Source organism: Antennarius striatus, chromosome 7, assembly GCF_040054535.1.
Source record: "Antennarius striatus isolate MH-2024 chromosome 7, ASM4005453v1, whole genome shotgun sequence".
Classification (NCBI taxonomy): domain Eukaryota; kingdom Metazoa; phylum Chordata; class Actinopteri; order Lophiiformes; family Antennariidae; genus Antennarius; species Antennarius striatus.
Genome location: NC_090782.1, coordinates 11,716,428 through 11,738,690, shown reverse-complemented (window position 1 = coordinate 11,738,690; position 22,263 = coordinate 11,716,428). Strand labels below are relative to the sequence as shown.

Below are 22,263 nucleotides of genomic sequence, written 5' to 3'. Positions count from 1 at the left end.
CTACCTGTGGATTAGTAGAGTATGGGATTTTAAATCTTATTCTATATTGTTTTCATGGAAACATGTTGTGACCTGATGGGTGGTCATTCTCCAGAATTCCTGCAAGACACAAAAGGTTCAAGGGCAAAAAAAGAAAAAAACATTTCCTGACCTCAAGATGTTTCTGGATAGCATCAGCTTTTATATGAAAAGTAAAACAAGTGGTGAACCAGTTTTTACAGACCAAGAGTTTTATAGATTGAAAAAAATAAGGAAAAAAGTAAAAGGCGTGACTGTAGAAGAGATGATTGTAGAGAATGGATTTTTTTTTCTTAATTGTGTCTGTTTGGTTGTTGTTTTTTTTGATAAATGGTTAGATGTTTCTTTATTCAGAAAACGCACAGTACTATTGAAAATCTTTGTAAATCTCTTTTGGATTTCGTATCAACGTGATTATTTTGTAATTCTCTCTCTCTCTCTCTCTCTCTCTCTCTCTCTCTCTCTCTCTCTCTCTCTCTCTCTCTCTCTGTCTCTCTCTCTCCTCCAGTCACCCTTTATCTGTCTCCCCATCTACAATATCTCCTCTTTTCACTGCCCATTTATCCTCTGCTTTCCTGGCTGCTCGTCCATGTGATTGTCCACTCGAGTCCATCTGCACTTCTTGTGGACATGGACCTTTTGCGCAGCTTGCTGCGGGCTCCTCAGGGACCAAACTGAAGGATGGTCAGTCAGCACAAGTGTTGGGACGCCTTTATTTTCAGCTGCCAACATTTTAATCGCTCTGGGGTGAAATAAAGCTCGCTGACAGTCAAATTCGTCCTCGTTCCTTTCGCCAATATTCACTGATTGCGCGCGGATGGAGGTGTCGCTTCTCAGAATCGATGCCTGATATCGAACAGTGATGCGTTTGTGAGATATCCGGGAGAAGTTTGTCTGCGTCTGGAGGGGTGATCGTCGGCAGCTTGAGCTGTGCAGCCGAGAGGTGCTACAGGCCAGAGAACAGTCCGAGATGCTGCGGGAAGCACTGTAGCGCAAACCACGGTGCTGCTGGAGAGAACCTGCACCCGGGCAGCAAGACGGGCTTTTACGTTTTGCGCTCTCCTGAAAGGGAATTCTAGTGTGTAGGGTCGTGGATGAAGGGGATGCGGTGCGGGGTGCGCACGGTCACCGCAACACCGAGGGCTTGACTGTATTTGAGGAGAACGCGCACAGAGGATTGCGGGAGCACGGTGGTGGAGAATCACGGCCTGGGCGGAGACATGCGTGCAGCTTACAGGTAGATGCGATGCACTGAGGGTATGAGGAGAGGGATGACAACAAAAGCACACGCTGTTTGCAAGTTTTAACGTCCAGGAAGAGCAACTTCGAACGCGCCCATTCATCCAGACGTCAGTCAACTTCTGCAGGTCCTGCAGCTGCTGTCCTGTAGCGCCAGAGAGGAAGATTCCCAGAGATTTCCTCAGTGGGTAACGTGATACTAATTTGTGCATTCATTTACTGGCTGCTGGACACTTCAATGCATGCAGTGAGTCAAATACTATTAACTGTAAAAGCTTCTTTCTTCAGGTTACATCATTGTACTTTAGTTGTAATAATATTATTTGATATCTATGATCAATTTCCTCAATTTGCCTGTAAAAAAAAAAAACCCAGATTAAATTAACTGAATACGTTTCAGAGTGGTTTCTGTATATTCAGCTCTGAAGTGAGGGTGTCTGGTTTCAGGAATGGGTGATGGAATGAGCTGCAGCTTGGTCATGACACGTCTGTGGGTCTGTGTCCTGCTGGTGAGCGTCACCTGCCATCTGAGGTGAGGAACTGACTGCTGCAACTCTCCACATTCATTTTGATAAATGTAAACCACAATTAAATAAAAAAGACTTCTGGTACATGCATTAATTTCTCAAATCTGATTGTTGTTTTTTTTAAATAGTACAGTTGGACTATCTCATTCTGAAGCAGTCATTTAAAAATGTTTTTACATGCAGCCTCTCTCAGGATGCAACTGGAACACCCAAGGAGGCCGAGCTGAATGACAACATCACCATCTTCACACGAATCCTGGATGGACTGCTGGATGGTTACGACAACAGACTCCGCCCTGGACTGGGAGGTAAGTCTGCTGGACATTCAAACCGCAACACCTCTGGGTTAAAATACTCACTCCAATACAAGATGAGAACTGATTGTGTCTGCAAGAAAATGTCCTGTGTAGAGCTTTCTGCTACAATAATTACTAATACAACAAGCTCTGTGCTTCTGCTTGGAATTGGAAGATGCTCAGCCTCTATCAATAGCTGTAGAGATTAGAGACCTTCAGAGCCCTCAAAGAGTGTTCCTCTCCACAGCAGCATATGTCTTCCAACTGATTCAGACAGGATATATGTGTCTGCATACATTAAGAGACACCATCAGCTGTTTACATCGCTTTTAAGTGTGATTTAATAGGCCTGTGAACACACCTCAATGGACACGGTGTGCTGATTTGACCTTGGGAAAGCCATTACCCTGTCATTAAACAGCAGCTCCTTAGTTCACAGTGGCAGCAGGTCAGACTGGGCAAGGATGGGAAATTCACAATATAGGGCTGTGAGGAAAAGACCCTGAATCTGGTGGATATAATGCACAGAAGGTGCTGTGTAATTTTAGTGCAGCGATGTTTTGTCACCCAGTGCAGTGCTCAGAGATCACTGCTTGTAAACACTAGTCATCATTATGTATCATGAATTATATCTGAGAATTTTGTCCTCTGAGAGCATCTCACTGATCCTGCAGGTAATTGTCCTGAACACCAGTGAACTGCTCTAAAAATCTCAAGCTGTTTATGGTGTGTTGCATGCATCTGGCATGCAACACACCTTTATTTGTAAATACTTTCCAATATAGCTAATAAAATAGGCATTTGGGTAGAAAACATCATCTGGTCATGATCAGCACATGGGGAGAACTTTCAGCCACTCCAAAAACTAGGCTTTAAAACCCAGAATAATAAACAATAATTAATAATTACTAAACTAGCAATGATTAATAAATACTAAACAGTTGTGGCTCCCTTCTCAAACTGACACAATGCTCAGAGAAACCTAACCCCCACCAGGCCAGTTCAGATTCTCCCATGATGTTATTACACCTATAATTGACAGGCCTATGATAACCCTGGACCACAAAAACCCCAATGACCTGTGATAACTTTACTGTTGTTCGATTCTTAAGTATTCAATTGCAACTATACAGTATTTCACTAATGGTAGTTGTTTTTTTTCTGGATTCAGATCATTAACTTTTCAGAATTCATCAGATTTGACACACGAACAGAATCAGATCAGTTTCAGCTAAAGGTAAAGAGTAATTTTTAAACAATTCTGGATGATCAGGATCATTACCAGAATCTCATACATTGTTCCTGTGACTGTAGCTTATGGTGACAAAAACTTGTGATCATGGTGATCTGATGAATCCAACATTGGTGTAATAAAAAAAAGTAGTATAACAGTTTCCAAATTGCTGTTTAACATCTTTTATTTGTAGTTTGCCCTTTTTTTCTGCACCATGTTCGTCATCCTGATTCCCTTTTGAAGGCACATAGATTTCATCTGTTCTTACAGAAAAGGTGACGGAGATCAAAACCAACATATTCGTCACCAGCTTTGGTCCGGTCTCTGACACTGAAATGGTGAGTCACATTTTTACATTTTCGTTTGTGTTTATTACATTCACATTGTGTTTTATTGAAGTGTATTTAAGCGAGGATCCATGTACACAAACAGCTGTAGTGCTTTAACTCCACACACACTTGCACAGGGTTGAACTGACCGCTGAATGGGTGTGTGTTTGTAGGAGTACACTATCGACGTGTTCTTCCGTCAGAGCTGGAAAGATGAGCGACTGTGCTTCAAAGGGCCGATGGAGATGCTCCCCTTGAATAATCTGTTAGCCAGTAACATCTGGACTCCGGACACTTTTTTCCTGAACGGAAAGAAATCCATCGCACACAATATGACTACACCTAACAAGCTGCTGCGGCTGAAAGATGACGGGACTCTGCTGTACACCATGAGGTAAGCTCAATCGCTCTATCATGGCTGACCTTTACTTGTGTAACGGACCACAGTGGGAGGAACAATTCTCCTGAGCAGTAAAACTTTGAATCCCAGAGCTGAGGAGAGACTCAGAGATGCTGTGTAATCCAGTCAAAGTGGAAGGACGACTAAACATCCATCAGCCTGTAATACATCTTCGGTAATGGTTTTAATAAGCCCTGCTTCTCTCATACAGCCCACACACTCCTACTACATGTCTCAGTGGTGTGTTGATGCATCATTATGCTGCCCTCATGCTGTAACCTGGAGGTCAGAGAGACGGTTTGCCGTCCCCCAGCTCAGAGAACTGGATTTTTCCTCTTCCATCATCTTCATGTCACAGAAACCTTTACTCTGACAGGAAGACAGCCCGGGCACGACCTCATCTGGTGCTAAATCACTGATCCCATTTCATACATTGTGGCCATTATTTAAATTATGCATGAGCTGCTATAGAAATGTGTAAAGTATGTCTAGTTTACATTTTCTTCTTTTAGCACCAGTAATTTCTTTCCTTCCTTTTTTGAGTCCAAGCAATCTAATCCATCCATTCTCAGAGTGGCTTATGGGTGGTATTCGAGTGGAATCCATTTGAGGGGAAAAGATATTATAAAAAGATATTACATCTCAAATGGAAGCATCTCATTAATATCCACTTCGGTGTCCCTACCAACATGCTCTGATGCCTTCAAATCAAATAGCAAAGGAGAGGAAAAAGGAAGATATGTATGTGGGTGTATATCAAAAAATGCCTCTTGATCCATTGATCTGCTTTCTGCAAATATGCAGTACGTTTGTTAAAACTACAATCTTTTTGAAATGACCTCATGATGGCCCACTAATGCCTTTGTGTTTCATGCATGCATTGCTTTCCTATATAAGCAGCACCACACCTAGTGCACCATGAAAATCTCTTCAAACCGGACGATGCGTGCTTTACAGTGCATGTATTTCAGAGACGTTAGTGACGATGATACTATCGATCAAAGTGTGTTCCTATGAATTAAAAACATAATACACGCTCTTGTGTTTGTGAAATAACAATGCTGTTGTTTCAGCTTTTGGTGATTTGTCTGCTAGACTTCACTGTCATCATTGTTCATTATGATTTATTAAGGAGCCTCTACCCTATAGATTTAACTTCACTAATTAAAATGGTTCAGCGCTGCCCATACACGATGAACTCCATTTGTGGGTCGTAATAATGCTGCTATAATAAGCTACACTTACCTTCAAGAGCAGAATGTTCTCTGTAGTTCTACAATCTTTTCTTGTCATTCATCTCAATCATAGAAGAAAACATTTGATTCACACCAACAGAGAGAAGCTCTTGTTTTCATGACTGATTAATTTGCTGATTTTCTCAATTAAAGTTACTGTTTGCTTGTCAAAAGTTCAAAGACCTTTAATGAAAGGAGCAAATCTTCACAAGTGAGAAGTGAGAGCCACAAAAATTCAGCCATGCAACATGGTTTAGACTAGGTAATTAACAGAATAACAAAGGGAGCACTTGAGGACAATCTGGTAAACAGACCAGTAAACATAGACGTGCCCGTGAAAACATGATACTGTTCCAGCATATGAATCCTTTGTGATGCAGTCACTGTTATTGTCTCCCTACTCCTGCTCTCGAATTCACCATTTGCCCATTGAGGCTGGTGAATGTAGATGTGGGCCATATTTTCACTAAAACAGCTGACAAAGCAGATGACCTTTAATATACTGAGATCTCTCCTCTGCAGCAAACTTCAGTCTTATTTATGCACTGTGTTAGTACAGTATAATATAGTGCAGAGAATTATGGGCTGTGGTGGGTGTAAAGCTTTCCTCCACACATACAGTATACTGTATATGAGGCTTATAATTATGTAATGTAAGTAGAGAGTGGTCTCCCAGAGAAAAAAAAAAGCCATAGTTGCCAAATTAAAATCTGGAAATGTCATTTATTTTGTTTTCTGTATTACCAATGCCTCAGTTTATGACTGCAAATATTTTGACGTCACAAGATGCCACCAGCCTCACTGTGAAGTTTATTCTCTCTGAATGCATCCAATGGGTTCCTGCATCATACATTTCTGTTGGTTGCTATGGTTTATGATTAATATCATTGAATATACTGGTTGGCTTTCAAACTACTTTTGAATACACCTTTAAGTCCAAGTTTGCTGAGGATCGAAGAAGTTACCATCATTAGCAGTGACAGTGCAAACATCCTTCTACTGATGAGGCCCATACATCATCATCATGATGAAGATCATTCAGCAAACTGATGAAAGATTTTCGGTAAAACTAGCAACACATCACTAAACATACAGTAATACTTAAGTAGAAAGGAAATATGCAAACCAAATAAGCAAACCAACCAATTAAAATATTATTTTATTAAAATACTATATTATATTATTACATGTGATTATTAATGTCAGATCAAGTTATTTTAGCTTAAAACTGAGGATTCTTTTATGGGCAGTACTTTATTCTACATTTCTTGAACATCATGTCCCACAATTTTTCCTAAACGTAATCGTAATATTATTTATTACCTTCAGGAACACATATCCCGAAGGCTTTAAAGTAGATGCAGTAAGGGAAAAGGTTTTTATTGCTTTTTTATTGAGGTGGAAATTTATAAGAAATTTTAAATCGTCAAATAAAGTATAAATAATAGCAGTAATAGTCAGTATTTTGGTGTGAAATGTTACACCGTTTGGTTCGTGTTACAATTCTGGATATGTCCAGCAGGGCGCAGCATTAGATAAGAACAAGTGTGAGGCTACTGTACTTTTGACTTGATCACTTGATCAGCTCATTTGGGATTTTATTTCTAGGAAAGATTTATTTGTGCTCTTTTCCAGCAACAGGGGGCGCTCTCATCACACAAAATGACCATCCACTACCACTGAACACATTTTATGTAGTTACACTATTCTTCTACAATACTTTATTACTTTATTTTGGAAAAATTAAGCATTTTACTGCACTGGTAGCAATCAGTGACACACTAACAAAGGCACACCCTGATTTCCATTGGTTACTGGACGTATATGAAATTATGCTGCGCCCACATGATACAGGTTATGATAAAAATGGTGATAAATTTGTCTTCTCTACACATTAACTGGTTTGTTTTCTGGTTTGCTTTCAGACTGACTATATCAGCAGAATGCCCCATGCAGCTTGAAGATTTCCCGATGGATGCCCATGCTTGTCCCCTTAAATTTGGAAGCTGTGAGTAACCAACGCTTTAAGCAAATGCACATTGTGAGTAACAACATTAATCACACAAGAAAAGGTGACACATGAGCACTGAAAGTGTTGCCAAATCTTTCCCAATACACTTGAGGTCAGTCGGGAGAAATGTATTGTGTGATTTTGACATGGCATCAGTTTCTGTGTCTAAACTCATGCAGGGGATATGGGGATGGATGTCCCTGGATGTGCCTGACAGGTCACGTCCCTCAGGTAGAAAGCTATTGTTGTGCAGCAGATAGCCATGTAGACACTGACATACTGCTCCTGATTAAGCCATTCATCAAGATGTCAGAGCTGCACTACTGTATCCTTCCCTGCTCCAGCAACAGTAATGGGAAATATTTGAAACACACACAACAGAAATAACTAGAGACAATCACATACTAAATCTACATTTAGAACTAAAATACACTTTCACAAATCCAATCGTACGTCTCACTCATGCTCGGCTACAGAGGCATGAACATATCTCGGGAGCGTCAGTCATGTAATCTTAAGATTAGCTTGTCAGGCCTACCCTGCCACTGATGTGGAGGTTATCTTCGGCCTCGGAATTCTCAGGACATGGTGTTTAAGTGTGATGCATTCCTGGTATTAAGACATTCAGTCACTCCCACTGCTGGTTTATTCACCTCAACCAAACCTGAGACCAGGACAGGGGTAAGCTCAGGCTGCACTAACTTTTCTACTTGCCCCTCAGCTGTCTCGTGTTGGTTAACGGACGAGGAGAAAAGGAAAGTGAAAATCTACCTTGATTAATTAAATAAAGGGTAAATGCTAATCTGGTATCTAGTAGATTCAGTGAAACTGAGATTGAAGGTGGAAATACTACAGTAAATGATCTGCAAGGTCAGCTCTACGCAGCAGCTTGTCTCAGCTTAAGAAATATGCACACAATTAAAAGGAATGGTAGAACACAATTAACATAGATTGTGTTAAATAAAATGAGAAAAATATGAGTTGTTTTTTTTAATATTTGCTTCCTGAAGATAGAAAAGCTGGTATATGGAAGGAATTCATGATTTATGATGGAAATGTGAATAAAAATGCACATTAATTCATGTATTTTTGTTCAATAAGTGAGGATGGTAACCTATTTGGTTCATCGCAACATCGAAAACATCAACAGGTCATCAGCGTAAAATATCTACAGTATATGTAATTGTTTATACATCAATTAATTTGTGATTTACAATATATTCATTGACATATTGCCATTAGGGTATTATGCATTTAGATACATTTTGTGCTGCCTTTTTATTTGAAGACCTATTAGAAGCTGTGAGAGTATTTTATTCTATATCATCTGTAATCATCAGAACACAGGAGATTGAACAAACTGCGCACCATCCAGTAAAATATACAATGCTAACTTGCCTACAGAATGATTTCAAAAACGTAATGTTCAAGTAAAAGTATACCCTATATGAGGGTCTAAGCTGTAAAAGTTGCCATAGTGCAGGGTATCCTGTTTCCTCCGACTCCATTAACTATAGCTAATCCTTTGACCTAATGGACAGCACTCACCCGTGAGCTCCAGGCTTTCAAAGCTGCAGTAGACCTGTCCTGTGCTCTTGTGTTAATCACCTCTCATGGACTGAGCTCTGCTATTAACAGTCCCAGTCTCTGCCTCATGAGGCTGTCAGTGACAGCACACAGGAGTATGTTTGCTCCTGTCTGCCAGGTGTGACAGTAACTTTGGCATACAGTTACATCTGAGTCATGGACTCTTTATTCACCCGCTTCTACACGATGATGTGAAATTTCAGATTCTTGCTCACATGTACCCTTATTGAGTACATACCACCATGAAATTAAAAATGATTGGTTTGGTGTGATGACATAGAGCCCATCAAAAGAAGAACTTATAGAAAGAAGTCATACCAAGGCTATTATGGGCAGAACAAAGCAGTTCATGTTTTTATGTTGTTGCCATAGTAGGTTTTTATATGTTGGATCCATAATATTTTACAAATAAGCCTCAAAATGCAGCCAATAAGAGCAATGAATGTATGACCTCCTCCAACACCCACTGATGGAGGTGACTTCTTAGCTAACTGTCTAGTTCACAGAAGCTGGGAGGTAAAACTGTCCAAACATCATCATATGTTTCTCTATATTTTTGGATACAAAGCATTGTTTGGAGTCCTGATGCTAAGCTATGCTAACCCTCACCTGGCTATAGCTTCATATGTAATGTTTATTATATATTTATATTTTTTACAAATAGCCCATCTGAATGTGAAAGGGAGTAAATTTTCTTAAACTAACTCATAAAATATAAAAAACTAAACACAATTCACTTGACTGATTATAATCTTCATGCCTATTGTCTTTAAATTAACACCAATAGCATGATGCCTCACCATGAAATCACACTTTGATATTCATCACAATCACAAAACGTCCTCTTCACGTTTTTTTCTCATATGTTGGCTGGTTTTCATTTACATTGAAGTCAGGCTTATTTTCTTGACTTTCTTAGGCCAACATCCATTTAATGTTTATTTACCATGAACTAATCGATGCTTTGTGCTTTCTGGGAATTTTTTACTTTGGAAAATTGACTTTTTCTTGCATATGCAATGAACATATGCATTAACAATTAACATTGCCACAAACAGAGGAAAGACAAGTTACTTTTTTCTAACAATCTATCCTTGATGAAATGCACCAGGGGCGAAGTATTAGTATCCATAGCAAAATGTATTTAATGCTTGTTTGTATTAGTTTCGTAGAGCAGGCTTCTCTGTAGTCTGTTGGTAGGTTTACAGGTAAAGTTTTCTCTGTCTGTTCTGTTGGTCATATAGTGATTTTCTTGCAGGGCTTCTAATGAAATAGGAGCTGGCATCACACAGATGAAAATAGGATTAACACCTGTGAATGACCCGAAATACAAATAGACAGCAAGGAGACAGATTATCTGTAAACTCATTAGTATATTTCTTATTTTAGGTCACGTCCTAGCTCTTATTAATGACTGTCCCAAGCTGACATTATGCAGACTGACTGAGCCACTGAATGAGGCTGTATTTGTCCCTCTGAATGTAAGGCATTTTATCATCATTTTAACAGCTGGAGGAAAGACAGTTTTAACTATTCAGTGACAAGTGTTCTGTGACTGCCTGTGGGAAAACAGAGGAAATTACCAAAAGGTCACAGAGTTGGAGAAAGATTTTAAATGAGTCAGGACCGTGGGGAATAGTCTGCAGAATCACAAGGTGTCCACATTCACTTTGGCTTTTCAGCTCATTTGAGGACCACTAAAGCAAAGCATCCAAGATATAACCAATCATTTTCTTTATTAAAAAAAACTAATAGAATAGACAATTTTATGAGAATTACAGAGACAGGAGAAAACATGCAGTGTTTCCTGTGATCAACACAGCAGTTTGGAGACAGTGTTAGTGGTTGTTGTAACGCAACCAACACATCAACATGAGATCACTGTGTGAAGGTTGAGATCACATGATTGTCCTAGTTTGAGCATTTAATATACTTTTTAATTCTCTGTACACAATTGATCATGATGAGCTACAGTGGACATTTAACATGAACTGAAGCAGAGCACAGGATAATCAACAAACCTAATTGAAAGGTTCATTCCATTCTTTAACCTTTAACCTTCGCTAAATGACATATCACTGGACACACACCAGATACAGTTAATATGTAGCATGAACAATGATTCACTTCTGGTAATACAAAGCAGCAGCTCATACAAATAGAGCACACATGAAGCTCAAAAATACTAGAAAATGATGCATCGAGCAGAGAATGTGTGTGTCCTTGTGCTGGTCTATCAGTCAGTATCATCTGTCTGTCATGTCAGTGTTCACGTGTTTATGTTTGAAAACTGTTTTTAAAGGTGACAATCCTAAGACTAATTGCTAACAGGAGATTCAGTCATCTCATCAAACCAAGGGATCTTTTGTCTAGTGTGCTTTCAGTACTACTTTCTTTCATTGTGTTTTTAACCCTCCATCACGGCTCAACATAGAACTCTACCCAGAAATAAGGAGTGCATTTTATGCAGGTCTGCTTATTATTGACTGCTGAAGTGTCAAGTGTTAAGCAGGAAATGAGGGATAACATTCTTATGGGTATACGCATATAAAGATCCAGTGTCTAGTTCCTCTGCCAGTCATACCTGACCCAATGAGACTGTTGCCCCCGAGACCCGGCCCCGGATAAGACGTAAATGATGGATGGATGGATGGAAATTTATAAAATCCTGAAAAAGATTTTATTCTCTCGGATCAAAGCGTTGTCTCATAAACAAAGTTATCCGACTCAGAAAGTGATTCTACTTACTCTTACAATATATTTCAGTCTAATGTGTTGGATAGAAGATTGGTATGAGGCTTTGGTCCATATATTAAATAAAAGTGTGCTTAATATGGTTTAAAACTCACCAAAAAGGTTTGCGAGAAGTCACTAATGTCTGAATTGTCCACTAACATTCACTTCTTAAAACACTATACAGGTAGTCCTTAATCTACATACACAACTGGTTCAGAGAGGCTGTTTGTATGATGAACTGTTCGTAAGAGCAATCATCAGATCGAACTGTTCACTTCGTCTGATATTCGAATAGTCATTCTAACATGTTGTGAAAACTGCATCTGTTGGGTGTTAATTGTAAGCTGCTCAGCGTGGATTGTGGCAGAAAGGGGAACTACAGTAGTCTGAACAACCGCGGTGCGCGGTTGTTCATATCTATGAATGTCTGGAAGTAGGATGCTCGTATATTGAAGACCAACTGTATTGCTTTTTTCGAAAGAAATCATTGATTCCTTACATTTGAGTGAATAGAAAATAAGTCAATGCCATACAATGAAAAACAGTCTTTTAGAACTGCAAGATATTTAATCATACAACTGTTTGTGATCCTCAGTCACGAGTTGCTTCTCTTCACCAAGGTTATTGGTCGGTTGGGGGGTCAGTCGGTCGGTGGGTGGAAGGATTTGCAGGAAACAACCAGTTGACTTTGGGAGCGATGCAGATAAATTTTCCAGGAATGTTTTTTCAACTCTTTGCTTTGGTGTCACCTCTGCTGCTATTTTTATTTTTTCCATGCTACTTTTAAGCATGTTACATAACATGCCTCTTTTAACTTCTTTCATAGAAACTCTGGCCTTCATTTACTGACAAAGCTCTTTAGCTGAGAATAAAAATCACTTATAGCAATAATAAATGAGACTGTTTTGTTGGCTCATGAATCCAGAGAGTTTGTGTTTATTGTCCTAATGTAATGCTGCCCTAGAAAGCCTGGCTGGAGACAGTGCACCGTGTCTTTGAGACAGTAATCCACAGACTGTTTGACTTGGGTCAATCTAAATTGCTGTGAAGTCTTCTAACCTTCTAACACCACAGTTGCTGGATTAGTGCAATGTTGTTAGATTGGATACACACGTAGAGAGAGAGAGATAATCAGAGATAGTGAGGGAGAGGGGGGGGAGGAGAGAAAGAAATAGAGAGAGGGAGGGAGAGAGAGAGATTTCAGATTTGTTTGAAATGCATGGAAATCTAAAACAGGAATTAGAATATTTCACCACCAAAATTAAATAAGTTAAAAATTCCAAAACAATCCCGGAATCATGGAGGAAATCTGTCGGCGCCAACATTCACACACAACATCACACCATTGCTAACATCTGCATATTGTGATACGCTGAAACTGATTACATCAGATCCAAACATGAGCTCTTAACATCAACACCAAGTTAATCTCTGTGTAATGAAGCAGAGTAGGTAAAAGGTCAGGAGTTGTATTACAACCCAACTTCATTTCTTAGTAGCATCTCAGTGAGATATTGTAACCAGAACCTCTGAATAGTTCACAGTTTAGGTTTGCTGCTGCTACTGACTTATATCTGAATATCCAGACAATATTCCAAAGTGTATTCAAGGTTTACAAGACGCCAACGTCTTCCTTTCTACTCTGTGACTTCACGAAAAAATTCTCATCATCACTTTAAATTGTCCTTGAAGGGTGAGACTGATGTTATCTTTAAAGAAGACTAGTTTATCACAGTATATCCCTGTAAAACCACCAAAACCAATGTGTGTGTGTGTGTGTGTGTGTGTGTGTGTGTGTGCGTGTGCGTGCGTGCGTGTGTGCGTGCGTGCGTGTGTGTGTGTGTTTGTGGATGGATGATGGATTAATATCATCTTGAACTGAATTAAATTGATTTATGATAAAACTAAGGATGATATTTGAGGGTTGTTTTTTTTAATTAATATCTTTGTCCACTTAAATTAATTAATTCTTGATCAACAAAAAGTTATAAAAGGTGATTCTTGTTTTATCTTTATTTTATATTATTTTAACCTGCATTATTTTTATTCCATTATATTTGCTTTATTTTTTATTTTATTTTTTTATATTTATTTTTCGAATTGCAGTTCCACCAATTTTGGATGGATCTTTATTTGACGCTATTAATAGCTAAAAGTAATTTTGCCTACCCTTCAGTGACTGAAGATAGTCCTTGATCTAAAAACTGTTCTTTACACTTTTCTAATTTGAAAGTCAAGAGGTGTAAAGGGATATGTTGGTCAGATTTAGAGGAGATCAGGAGGGAAGCAAATCAGTGGTCCTGTACCTGAAAACTAACAAGACCAAAACATCTCTTATGTAACTGTAATCACATAAAATGTCATCTATCAAACTCATCTTTGCTTGATAAGCAGTAACAACAAAAGCTCCCAGAGAACACAACAGTAATACACAAACCTCTCCAGTCTGATGGGGAACAAGCCTTGCCGTTGCATGCTGCTGCTGATTTGTCATTTGCTTTGATCCACTGCAACATTTCATTAGAAGGACCTCAAATTTGACCCTCCACACAGGAGCAATTTGTGGATGAGTATTTTACTGACATGTACACACACAGGCCAGGGAACCAAAATCCCAACAATGAGTTACAGACAATCTACTGCCACCCATTTCAGAATAAATTCTGTCTGACGTAGGAAACGTTACCTTTGTCATTACGCCTGCTACTACCTCATCAATCTACTGATCTGTCGTATATTTCTGAAACATATCAAGACATGCAGCATCCTGCTTCTGGGAGAATTTCATTCAGATATTGTCAATTACTTTGCAGCCAATTCAAACACTGAGCAGTTCTGATTGTGTTGCTTCAACAGATGCGTATCCGGTGTCAGAGGTGGTCTACACGTGGACTCAGGGAGCAGCCAAGTCAGTGGTGGTGGCAGATGAAGGCTCCCGGCTCAATCAGTATCATCTGATTGGTCAGACCGCAGGAACTGAGGACATCTACACCAGCCGAGGTAACAGGCTTCACCTGACCCCCAGATGACCAGACCTCCAATACACACCCCAGCTTCTTACACCTTTCTCTCCTAGAACACCTCAGGCAGGAGTCAGGTTGTTAAGCCCAGGCGTCAGTCCTTCATTCATCTCATTGTTATTACACTGTGTGTCGTCCAGAGATGTTGTGAGGTTGTTGGGTTTTTTTTTTTAAATCAAGCTGGATAGACAATAGATGAGTCACAAGGATTTGAGAATGCCTCCCACACAGAGCCAGCTGTCTCTGGGGCAGCCAGAGAAGGGAAGGGGGGACAAAAAAATCACTTATCTGCGGTCTGAGCCATTGGGTCTGTAGGGTTAATCCGTATGTAGGCCCATCAGTTGTGCTTTTACTGAGTGACGTCACAGCTCTGGGACTGGCTGCTGCGACGGAGCCACGTGGAGGGGTGGGGGGCAACGGTTTAATACCGTTATGTAAAGAAGTATGATAATGCATTTCTGCTGTTTGTAGCTGGTGAGTTTATTACAGAGGGGGTGTTCCTATAGCTTAATGTACATGGAGATAGCTGCTTTATCCTTCATCTGCTGCAGAAAGAGGATGTTTATACTGGATAATGTATGAGAACCAAGGGTTTACTGCTGAGTACATAAAATGTGCTGGAGAAGACGCAAACACTGAACATGTTCAGATTGACAACCCCCACTGCCCTGGCACACAGAGCCAGCATGGTCTTAATTAGCGTTGCTAATCTGAGGTACAAACCCTCTTTACAAGCCAAGAATAGCTCAGCAAAGGGCTCACACTGGGTTCAGGTGACCTGTGACATGACAGGTTAAGCTGAAGAGGATGAAAATATAGCCAGAGGAATTTAATTCTTGACATGCTAAACTTCTAATTTCTTCACTTTGCATCTGCAGGTTGTAATCTGCAGGATGCAATTTGCATTTTCAGTGCAAAAAAAACCACAGCAACAGATGGTTTTGATCTGAACTTACCAGTTGACCAACATAGCTGCGTTGTTTTCCGCTATGAATGGCAGTTCCCCACAGACTTCCCAAAAACCAATCAGTAAAATCCACCACAGTCGCATTTTCATGCCTTGGAGGTTTCCATCCACTTCCAATTCTTGCAGACGGTCAGATGAGGGTGGGATTGGCCCAGTCGTGCCAGCACAGAGCAGGGCTGCCGGCTCGTAGTCCTTGGAGCGAAGACAACACAGGTGTCCTTTTTATTGAGGACATGGTGATTGTCATCGCATTAAGTGGACCATCCAAACTTTGGTCCAGTCCCTCTCAGCCCCCGTCTGCGTTGGTCATCTGTGCACCTGCTGATAATCACTAGTGACCAGGTCTGTTTTAGTGTTCCAGTCAAGCAGGAAAGGATGTTTGACTCCAATCAAGAGTGGCCCGGCCTGACAGAATGGGATGGACTCTCTGTCGCGCACACACACACACACGCGCACACACGCGCACAGACACACACACACACGCACACACACACACACACTCACACACACACACACTCACGCTCACACATACACAGAAAGAGAGAGAAGAGAGAGAGCGAGTGAGGGAGAGACAGTGTGAGAGTAGAGAGATATATACAGGATGCAGATTGTGACAAGGGATTAGTGGGACAGAAAAATCCGATTTTGCCAGGAGAAAGCAACAGTCATCTGTGGATTTTTATAGTTTATCAGACTCCATGGCCCGACAGGATATTTGAGAAAAGAAAAATCCTTCAAATGCAATCTTCAGTTGATTAACAGGATATGATGGTTTCACCACCAACTTATTTTTTTTTAAAATTAATCAGCCCAAACGTCCATGTTCAGATGAGTAGTCAGGCCCGGAGGCTGTCAGGTAAAGTTTACTTTACTTTACATCTGTTGATCACAGCCCACAAGGAACACAACAACAAACACCCTCAGAGATTTTTAATAGGAGGAAAAATACAAGAAACAAGACAAGTTAGACCCTGACTCCTAACCCTAACCCTAACTTAGAATGACTTTAAAAGGTCTCAGCAGAGGAATCCCCCTCGGCAATAGCAGAGGTTAATTCAGTGATTATCAAATACATCAAATGTATTATTATTAGTTCAACATACAATACACATATTCTTTTCCACAGTTCCTGCTATAATGTAATAAAGAGAACTTGTCATAACTTTGGTCAGTTAGAGTTCTGTTTATATAGAGCCAAATTCCAACAGAACTTACATCGAGGCGCATTACAAGAGCAACAGGTTTAGAGATGGTCGACGGTCCAGATACCCAAAAATAACCCAAGGGCAAGAACACAGTGACAGTGTGAGGAATCCTCAAGCAGGTCCAATAATACAGTAATAATAATCAAGGCAACATCAGGTGATTTTAACCAGGACCACAGCAGTAGATCCACTCCATTCAGGGGAACCCATGAGATGAAAAAGGGCCCCAGCAGTCTAAGCTTATAGCAGCAAAGCTAAGGACTAGCTAGTTTTTGCCAGGTTGCTTGCAACATTCCAGCTTGGCTCTTCTACACTAAACAATCTAACATCCTCTGTATGATGTTAGATTGCCTGAAGTCATCCAAAAGCTGTTGCCTTTGCATCAACAATGGTTCCAACTGTACGTTGGCTAACTGTGCACATCCTTCAAGGTTTCAGATCTTGTCTTCTGCCAGACCGACGGTGTGTGTGAAGCATAATGTCTCCTCATCCATCATTATCCATAGTTAAAGAGTGTAGTCCTCCACAAGTATATTAATTTAGCTGCTTTTTAGATTCAGGTTTTCATTACAAAATGTGGCAAAACACTCTAAAGGCCCGGATACACCAAACCATTACTAAACAATACAAACTTGAGGAGGTCTGACCAAAAAGACCAACAGATTCCTCCCTGACATACAACATGTAGACAAAGCACGTTGATTCCATAAACTGGAATCAACGTCTGCTTTGTCGTGCTTTGTCTGCATGAGAGGCGATAGCTCCAAACAGGTGGCAGCTGTGAGAATTCAAGAGTCTAAGTTGCAGACTAGAGGATCTACAGTAGGACTGCACGTGTATAAACTTTCACTGTTCTTTTCTCCACACAGAGAAGGATTTAGCAAAAATTTATTGTTAACACTGTGAGCCTTTCCTCTTGCTTCAGGTCAATACACGGTGATGATGGCTCACTTTTACCTGAAGCGGAAGATCGGCTACTTTGTCATCCAGACCTACATGCCTTGCTTCATGACTGTAATCCTCTCGCAAGTCTCCTTCTGGCTCAACCGGGAGTCCGTGCCAGCACGCACTGTTTTTGGTGAGTTAAGAAGACGTTGACATGACCTGGGATAAGATGCATGATTTAAATGAAGAGTTTACTTCTTCACCAGGCGTGACCACAGTGCTCACCATGACGACTCTCAGCATCAGTGCTCGGAACTCTCTGCCGAAGGTTGCTTACGCTACCGCCATGGATTGGTTCATCGCCGTATGCTACGCCTTCGTCTTCTCCGCCCTCATTGAGTTTGCTACCGTTAACTACTTCACCAAGAGGAGCTGGGCATGGGATGGAAAGAAGGCCATGGAGGCTCAACAGCCAAAGGTGCATCATGTGTGTGTGTGTGTGTGTGTGTGTGTGTGTGTGTGTGCATTTGTATGTGTTTTCAGGTGAGATCTTTTCAGCAGAGGTGCATTCGTATGTGTTTCTATTTAGAAGTGTAATGCTCACTGCTTTTGCAGACTTCCTGCTCTGTTGGGGTAGGGTTAGGTAATGATGTTGCTACATTTAGTGTAATGACACAAACATGAGTTATGCTAGTGTTCAAACATTACTTAACGAGTAAAATGATAGAAGGTGTTGTTTTTATTCTCTCTGAATTTACTGCCCTGTATATAACATAAATGAGTGACCCCTCCTGTAATCACAGTGACCTGTTGGCCATCAGAGACAACGGTCTATTTATCCACTACATGCTTCACTGTGATCATCAGCTAGTTGCTAATTTTCATTACTGCACAAGGGCAAAAATCCCCACTGGCAATATGTTGATGCTCTCCCAGTATTTATATGTATGTGTCACTAACAAGAGTTGTTTGCCCACTATGTTTCTGTCTCCCTGCAGAAGAAGGACCCTTTGGCTTTGTCTAAAAAGCCAAATAACACATGTTCAACTAGTGTGAATTATACAACCAACCTTATGAAGGATGCGTCCATCTCTACCATTTCCAATAGCACAGCTGTACAGCTCAGACCCTGTGAAACCAAGACCCCAGACCCAAAAAAAACTTACAATAGTGTCAGCAAGATTGACAAGATGTCCAGGATAGTATTCCCAGTACTGTTCGGGACCTTCAACCTGGTGTACTGGGCCACGTATCTCAATAGGGAACCAGTGATCAAAGGAGCTGTGTGAGCTTCATTCTCCTGACAACCACTTCAGGATTTCATAACTGGAACGCAATCAACATCAATACCAAGTACTTAGTCCTCTTATCAGAGATATGGTTTCTGAGGTCAAAATTGCATGTCTGTTGCTTCAGGAAAATGTTGCCATGTTTGCCTTGAGTTTGTACATGTGTGATATACAACCGTTCCTTCAAGTCAGTTTCATCTTTCTCATTTCAGAACTCCTGCCATTAATTTCTTTTTGACAGATTTCTTGATTTCATTTTTTTTTAATGATTAGGTATTCTGTTTTTATTTGAGTTCACAGTAGATGACGATACAGCAAGGCCAAATGCTATGCAAAGCAACCTTGTTATTGGATTCAACCTTTATAACTCTTACTTCGTAAGTTGAACTTTGCTTCCTTGTTATAAGTGGATGAATAGCCATGCTAAACGCTGATTGTGTTGCCTTCAGAGTGTGAGAACTCATTATGAATGCACTGAAATGTCATGTATTTACATCTTCAGCAGCCATGTTTTATCAAGACACTTTTTATTTCGTCTGTCTTTTTTTTTGTTTTCCATGAAATGTCTTTTTGTGTATATTTTAAATGAGGACAGATTGCAAGCTAAAGTAATAGTAGCTGCTTCTGTTTCTGGATCACAATGGTGAGAATTCTGTATGTGATGTACATAGTTAAAGGAACATGTATATATGCCCTGCATTAAGAAGAGTGCCATTACGCCAGTAAATTTAGCTTCTATATTATATTATTATATTGCATATACTGGAACAGTGTTAGTCTAGTGCTTCATTGACTGGATATTGAGAAATAAGCAACATCGCTTGAGCTTTTTTCAGTTTTGACAGTATATACAGTATTCTTTTAAATAAAACATTCTCTTTTTAGATCAGTTTGTTATTTCTATAACTTTCATGATGCTAATATTCTTGATAAATATGTGGATGGTTTTAGCAGAACTGTTGTCATGATTCTGAGAAAATTCTGTACTTAAGAAACTTACTGTAACTCAGATTTTCAGGACATTTATAGGGACAGAAAGCATAATTTTGTTACAACCAGGGGATGTGTGATTTCCGGATTTTAGGAAACACAAGATCGCATACTGATATAATTTTTCATCTCATAGAGGAATGATAATGGTATGACATCAAAAATATGCTCAGCCTATTTGCTTGTTTAGCTTGAGTATGATGGTAAGATTGAAGCCACACATCTGTACACTGTGGAGGTACGACGAAATGACAGTTACTTTAGCTTAGCATAAAGTTGGAAACTTCTCTCTTAACTCTCACCCACTCACGTTGTAACCTATTTGTCTGGAAGTGGAACCCGCATCAGTTTAAATGTTTTAGAAGAGCTACTTTATGACTTTAAACAACACAGACGAACCACAGTTATGGTGGACATACATTACTAGAATTTGGGATAAAACTGTAACTCTGATATATGTAACATTTTCTTTCTCTGTTACCTATTTGTATTTCCTGTTTTTGTACAGGAAAAAATTCACTTCCTCTCATTATGCAGGTCCATATTTGTCAGTTTATCTCAGTTCCATTAACTAACTCATTCTGTTATTATTGTTATTAGTAGTAGTAGTAATACTAGTAGTAGTAGTAGTAGTAGTAGTGGTAGTAGTAGTATTGCATGTGAAGTGGTAAGCAGTGTTGACAACACGATTGTGTTTTCATTTTAGTTGTGAAAATCTCAAACAAACATCGTATGGGGTTTTGTAGAAGTCTGCAATTACATAAAGAATAAAGAATTCCTTCTTTATGCTTTCTTCCAGTCTTTATGCTAAGCAAAACTCATTTCTGCCACTTACTTTCTGTTTATTCACATACATGAGAGCTGCATCTCTCCTCAGCAAGAAAGCAAATAAGTGACTGCAATGGAAGTAACCCAAGTTCAAGTGCTTTTTTACAAAGTTGCCTGAAGGCCTCATAAAGCTGAAGATGTTTCATGAGAAGCTTTCACGACTGCTTGCTTCACACCTTAGCAGAGGTTATGCAGCCTTCAGACTTTACTGAATTTTTAGGATCTGAGCATGATGTCTGTATAGGATTAAAATATGAATGTGACTCCATGCCTTCTGTGGGGCCTGTCTCTGTTAGTGTACAGAGCTCACGGGTTGGATTATTAAATTTAGATTATAGGTACATGCTACTCTTGAAATGCAAATATTTGAAGCAATAAATAATACTCTTATAAATGATGACATGTGTCTATGGTAATATGTAATCACTTGACATTCATTTTATTGATGCCTTCGTATCCATAACTGATCCTGTTTGACAATAGCTTTTTCTATATATTGCTACCAGCCAGACCCTCCCCCCTTTGTAAGCACAGTGCTTTCATATTTAGACTGTTTGTTTGTTTTTTTCTTATTTTATTTGAAGGTGTTTTTCTGTATAGGACATGTACATGACCAACTGAAGGATCTGGTCCACAGTGGAAACTTTTAAAAGTGTTTCTCTCTTCTTATTCATATCTTATTCTGAATAAAGCTTCACTTACTCCATCTGTCTGCTGTTGTTGGTCAATACCCTCACTGGAAAAAAATCCTGGTTTAACATAGTAGACATATAGATAAACCATGATTGAGTAGATGGTGTACAAATCTACAGATCATATTTACACACATTTATGCAGCCAATGTGATAAAAGGCTTGCCTTAATCTTGCTTGATGGAACAACGGTCTGCACATGTTTTTCCTTTGATTATGTACATGCACATCCAGATCATGCAGTCACTACAGTTGGTCTGCTGGTAAATCCATCTTGGGTGTCTCTGTGGCAGCAACATCTGGCTCACATCTGTTTGTCAAGGATTTAGTTCCATTTAAGTTGCTTTTTCCATTCAGCAGGCCCATACCCCGCACCAAATTAAGCTGTCACTGATGGCACCAAATGACATCAATCACAGCATATAGCTTGAGAAGGAAAGATGGACTACAGTAAGTGGTGGTGAGGAGGACTGGCTCTCTCACCCACCACTGCAGCACAATCTCATCACATTCGACGCCATCAGAATGTGATATAGCTCCCTGACCTTTATACACACATTAACATGGTCTCACCCAGAAAGAAAAATTGCCTTTATCCAGTTTGTCTTGCTAATGTAAAAAGAATATGTGCAAATATATTTTTGAATAAATAAAACACTCAGATATTATAGATATCTGAGATGTCTGCTAACAGTGGACAGGTGAAGAAAATAATAAAAGACTTCAAAGTAGTCGTGTGTTAAGGAAAGGGATTAGGATTAAAATTATTTTTCCA

At 39.8% G+C, this 22,263-nt stretch overlaps 2 protein-coding genes across 2 annotated transcripts in view; one reads left to right on the top strand and one right to left on the bottom strand.

Annotated features, from left to right (window-relative positions):
* Window positions 1-15,699, bottom strand: part of gabrb3 (gamma-aminobutyric acid type A receptor subunit beta3) — a 47,162-nt gene extending 31,463 nt beyond the window's left edge. Inside the window, exon 1 of the mRNA XM_068318892.1 lies at window positions 15,589-15,699. Coding sequence (XP_068174993.1) covers window positions 15,589-15,689 — 101 coding nt within the window. The 5' untranslated portion in view covers window positions 15,690-15,699. The remainder of the gene's footprint in view (window positions 1-15,588) is intronic.
* Window positions 1,704-18,978, top strand: gabra5 (gamma-aminobutyric acid type A receptor subunit alpha5). Its single transcript, XM_068319935.1, has 9 exons — window positions 1,704-1,789; window positions 1,968-2,092; window positions 3,585-3,652; window positions 3,817-4,037; window positions 7,204-7,286; window positions 14,469-14,612; window positions 17,730-17,882; window positions 17,956-18,167; window positions 18,688-18,978. The coding sequence occupies exons 1-9, from the start codon at window positions 1,707-1,709 to the stop codon at window positions 18,976-18,978; spliced, it is 1,380 nt and encodes a 459-aa protein (XP_068176036.1). The 5' UTR covers window positions 1,704-1,706.
* Window positions 18,979-22,263: the final 3,285 nt, after the last annotated feature.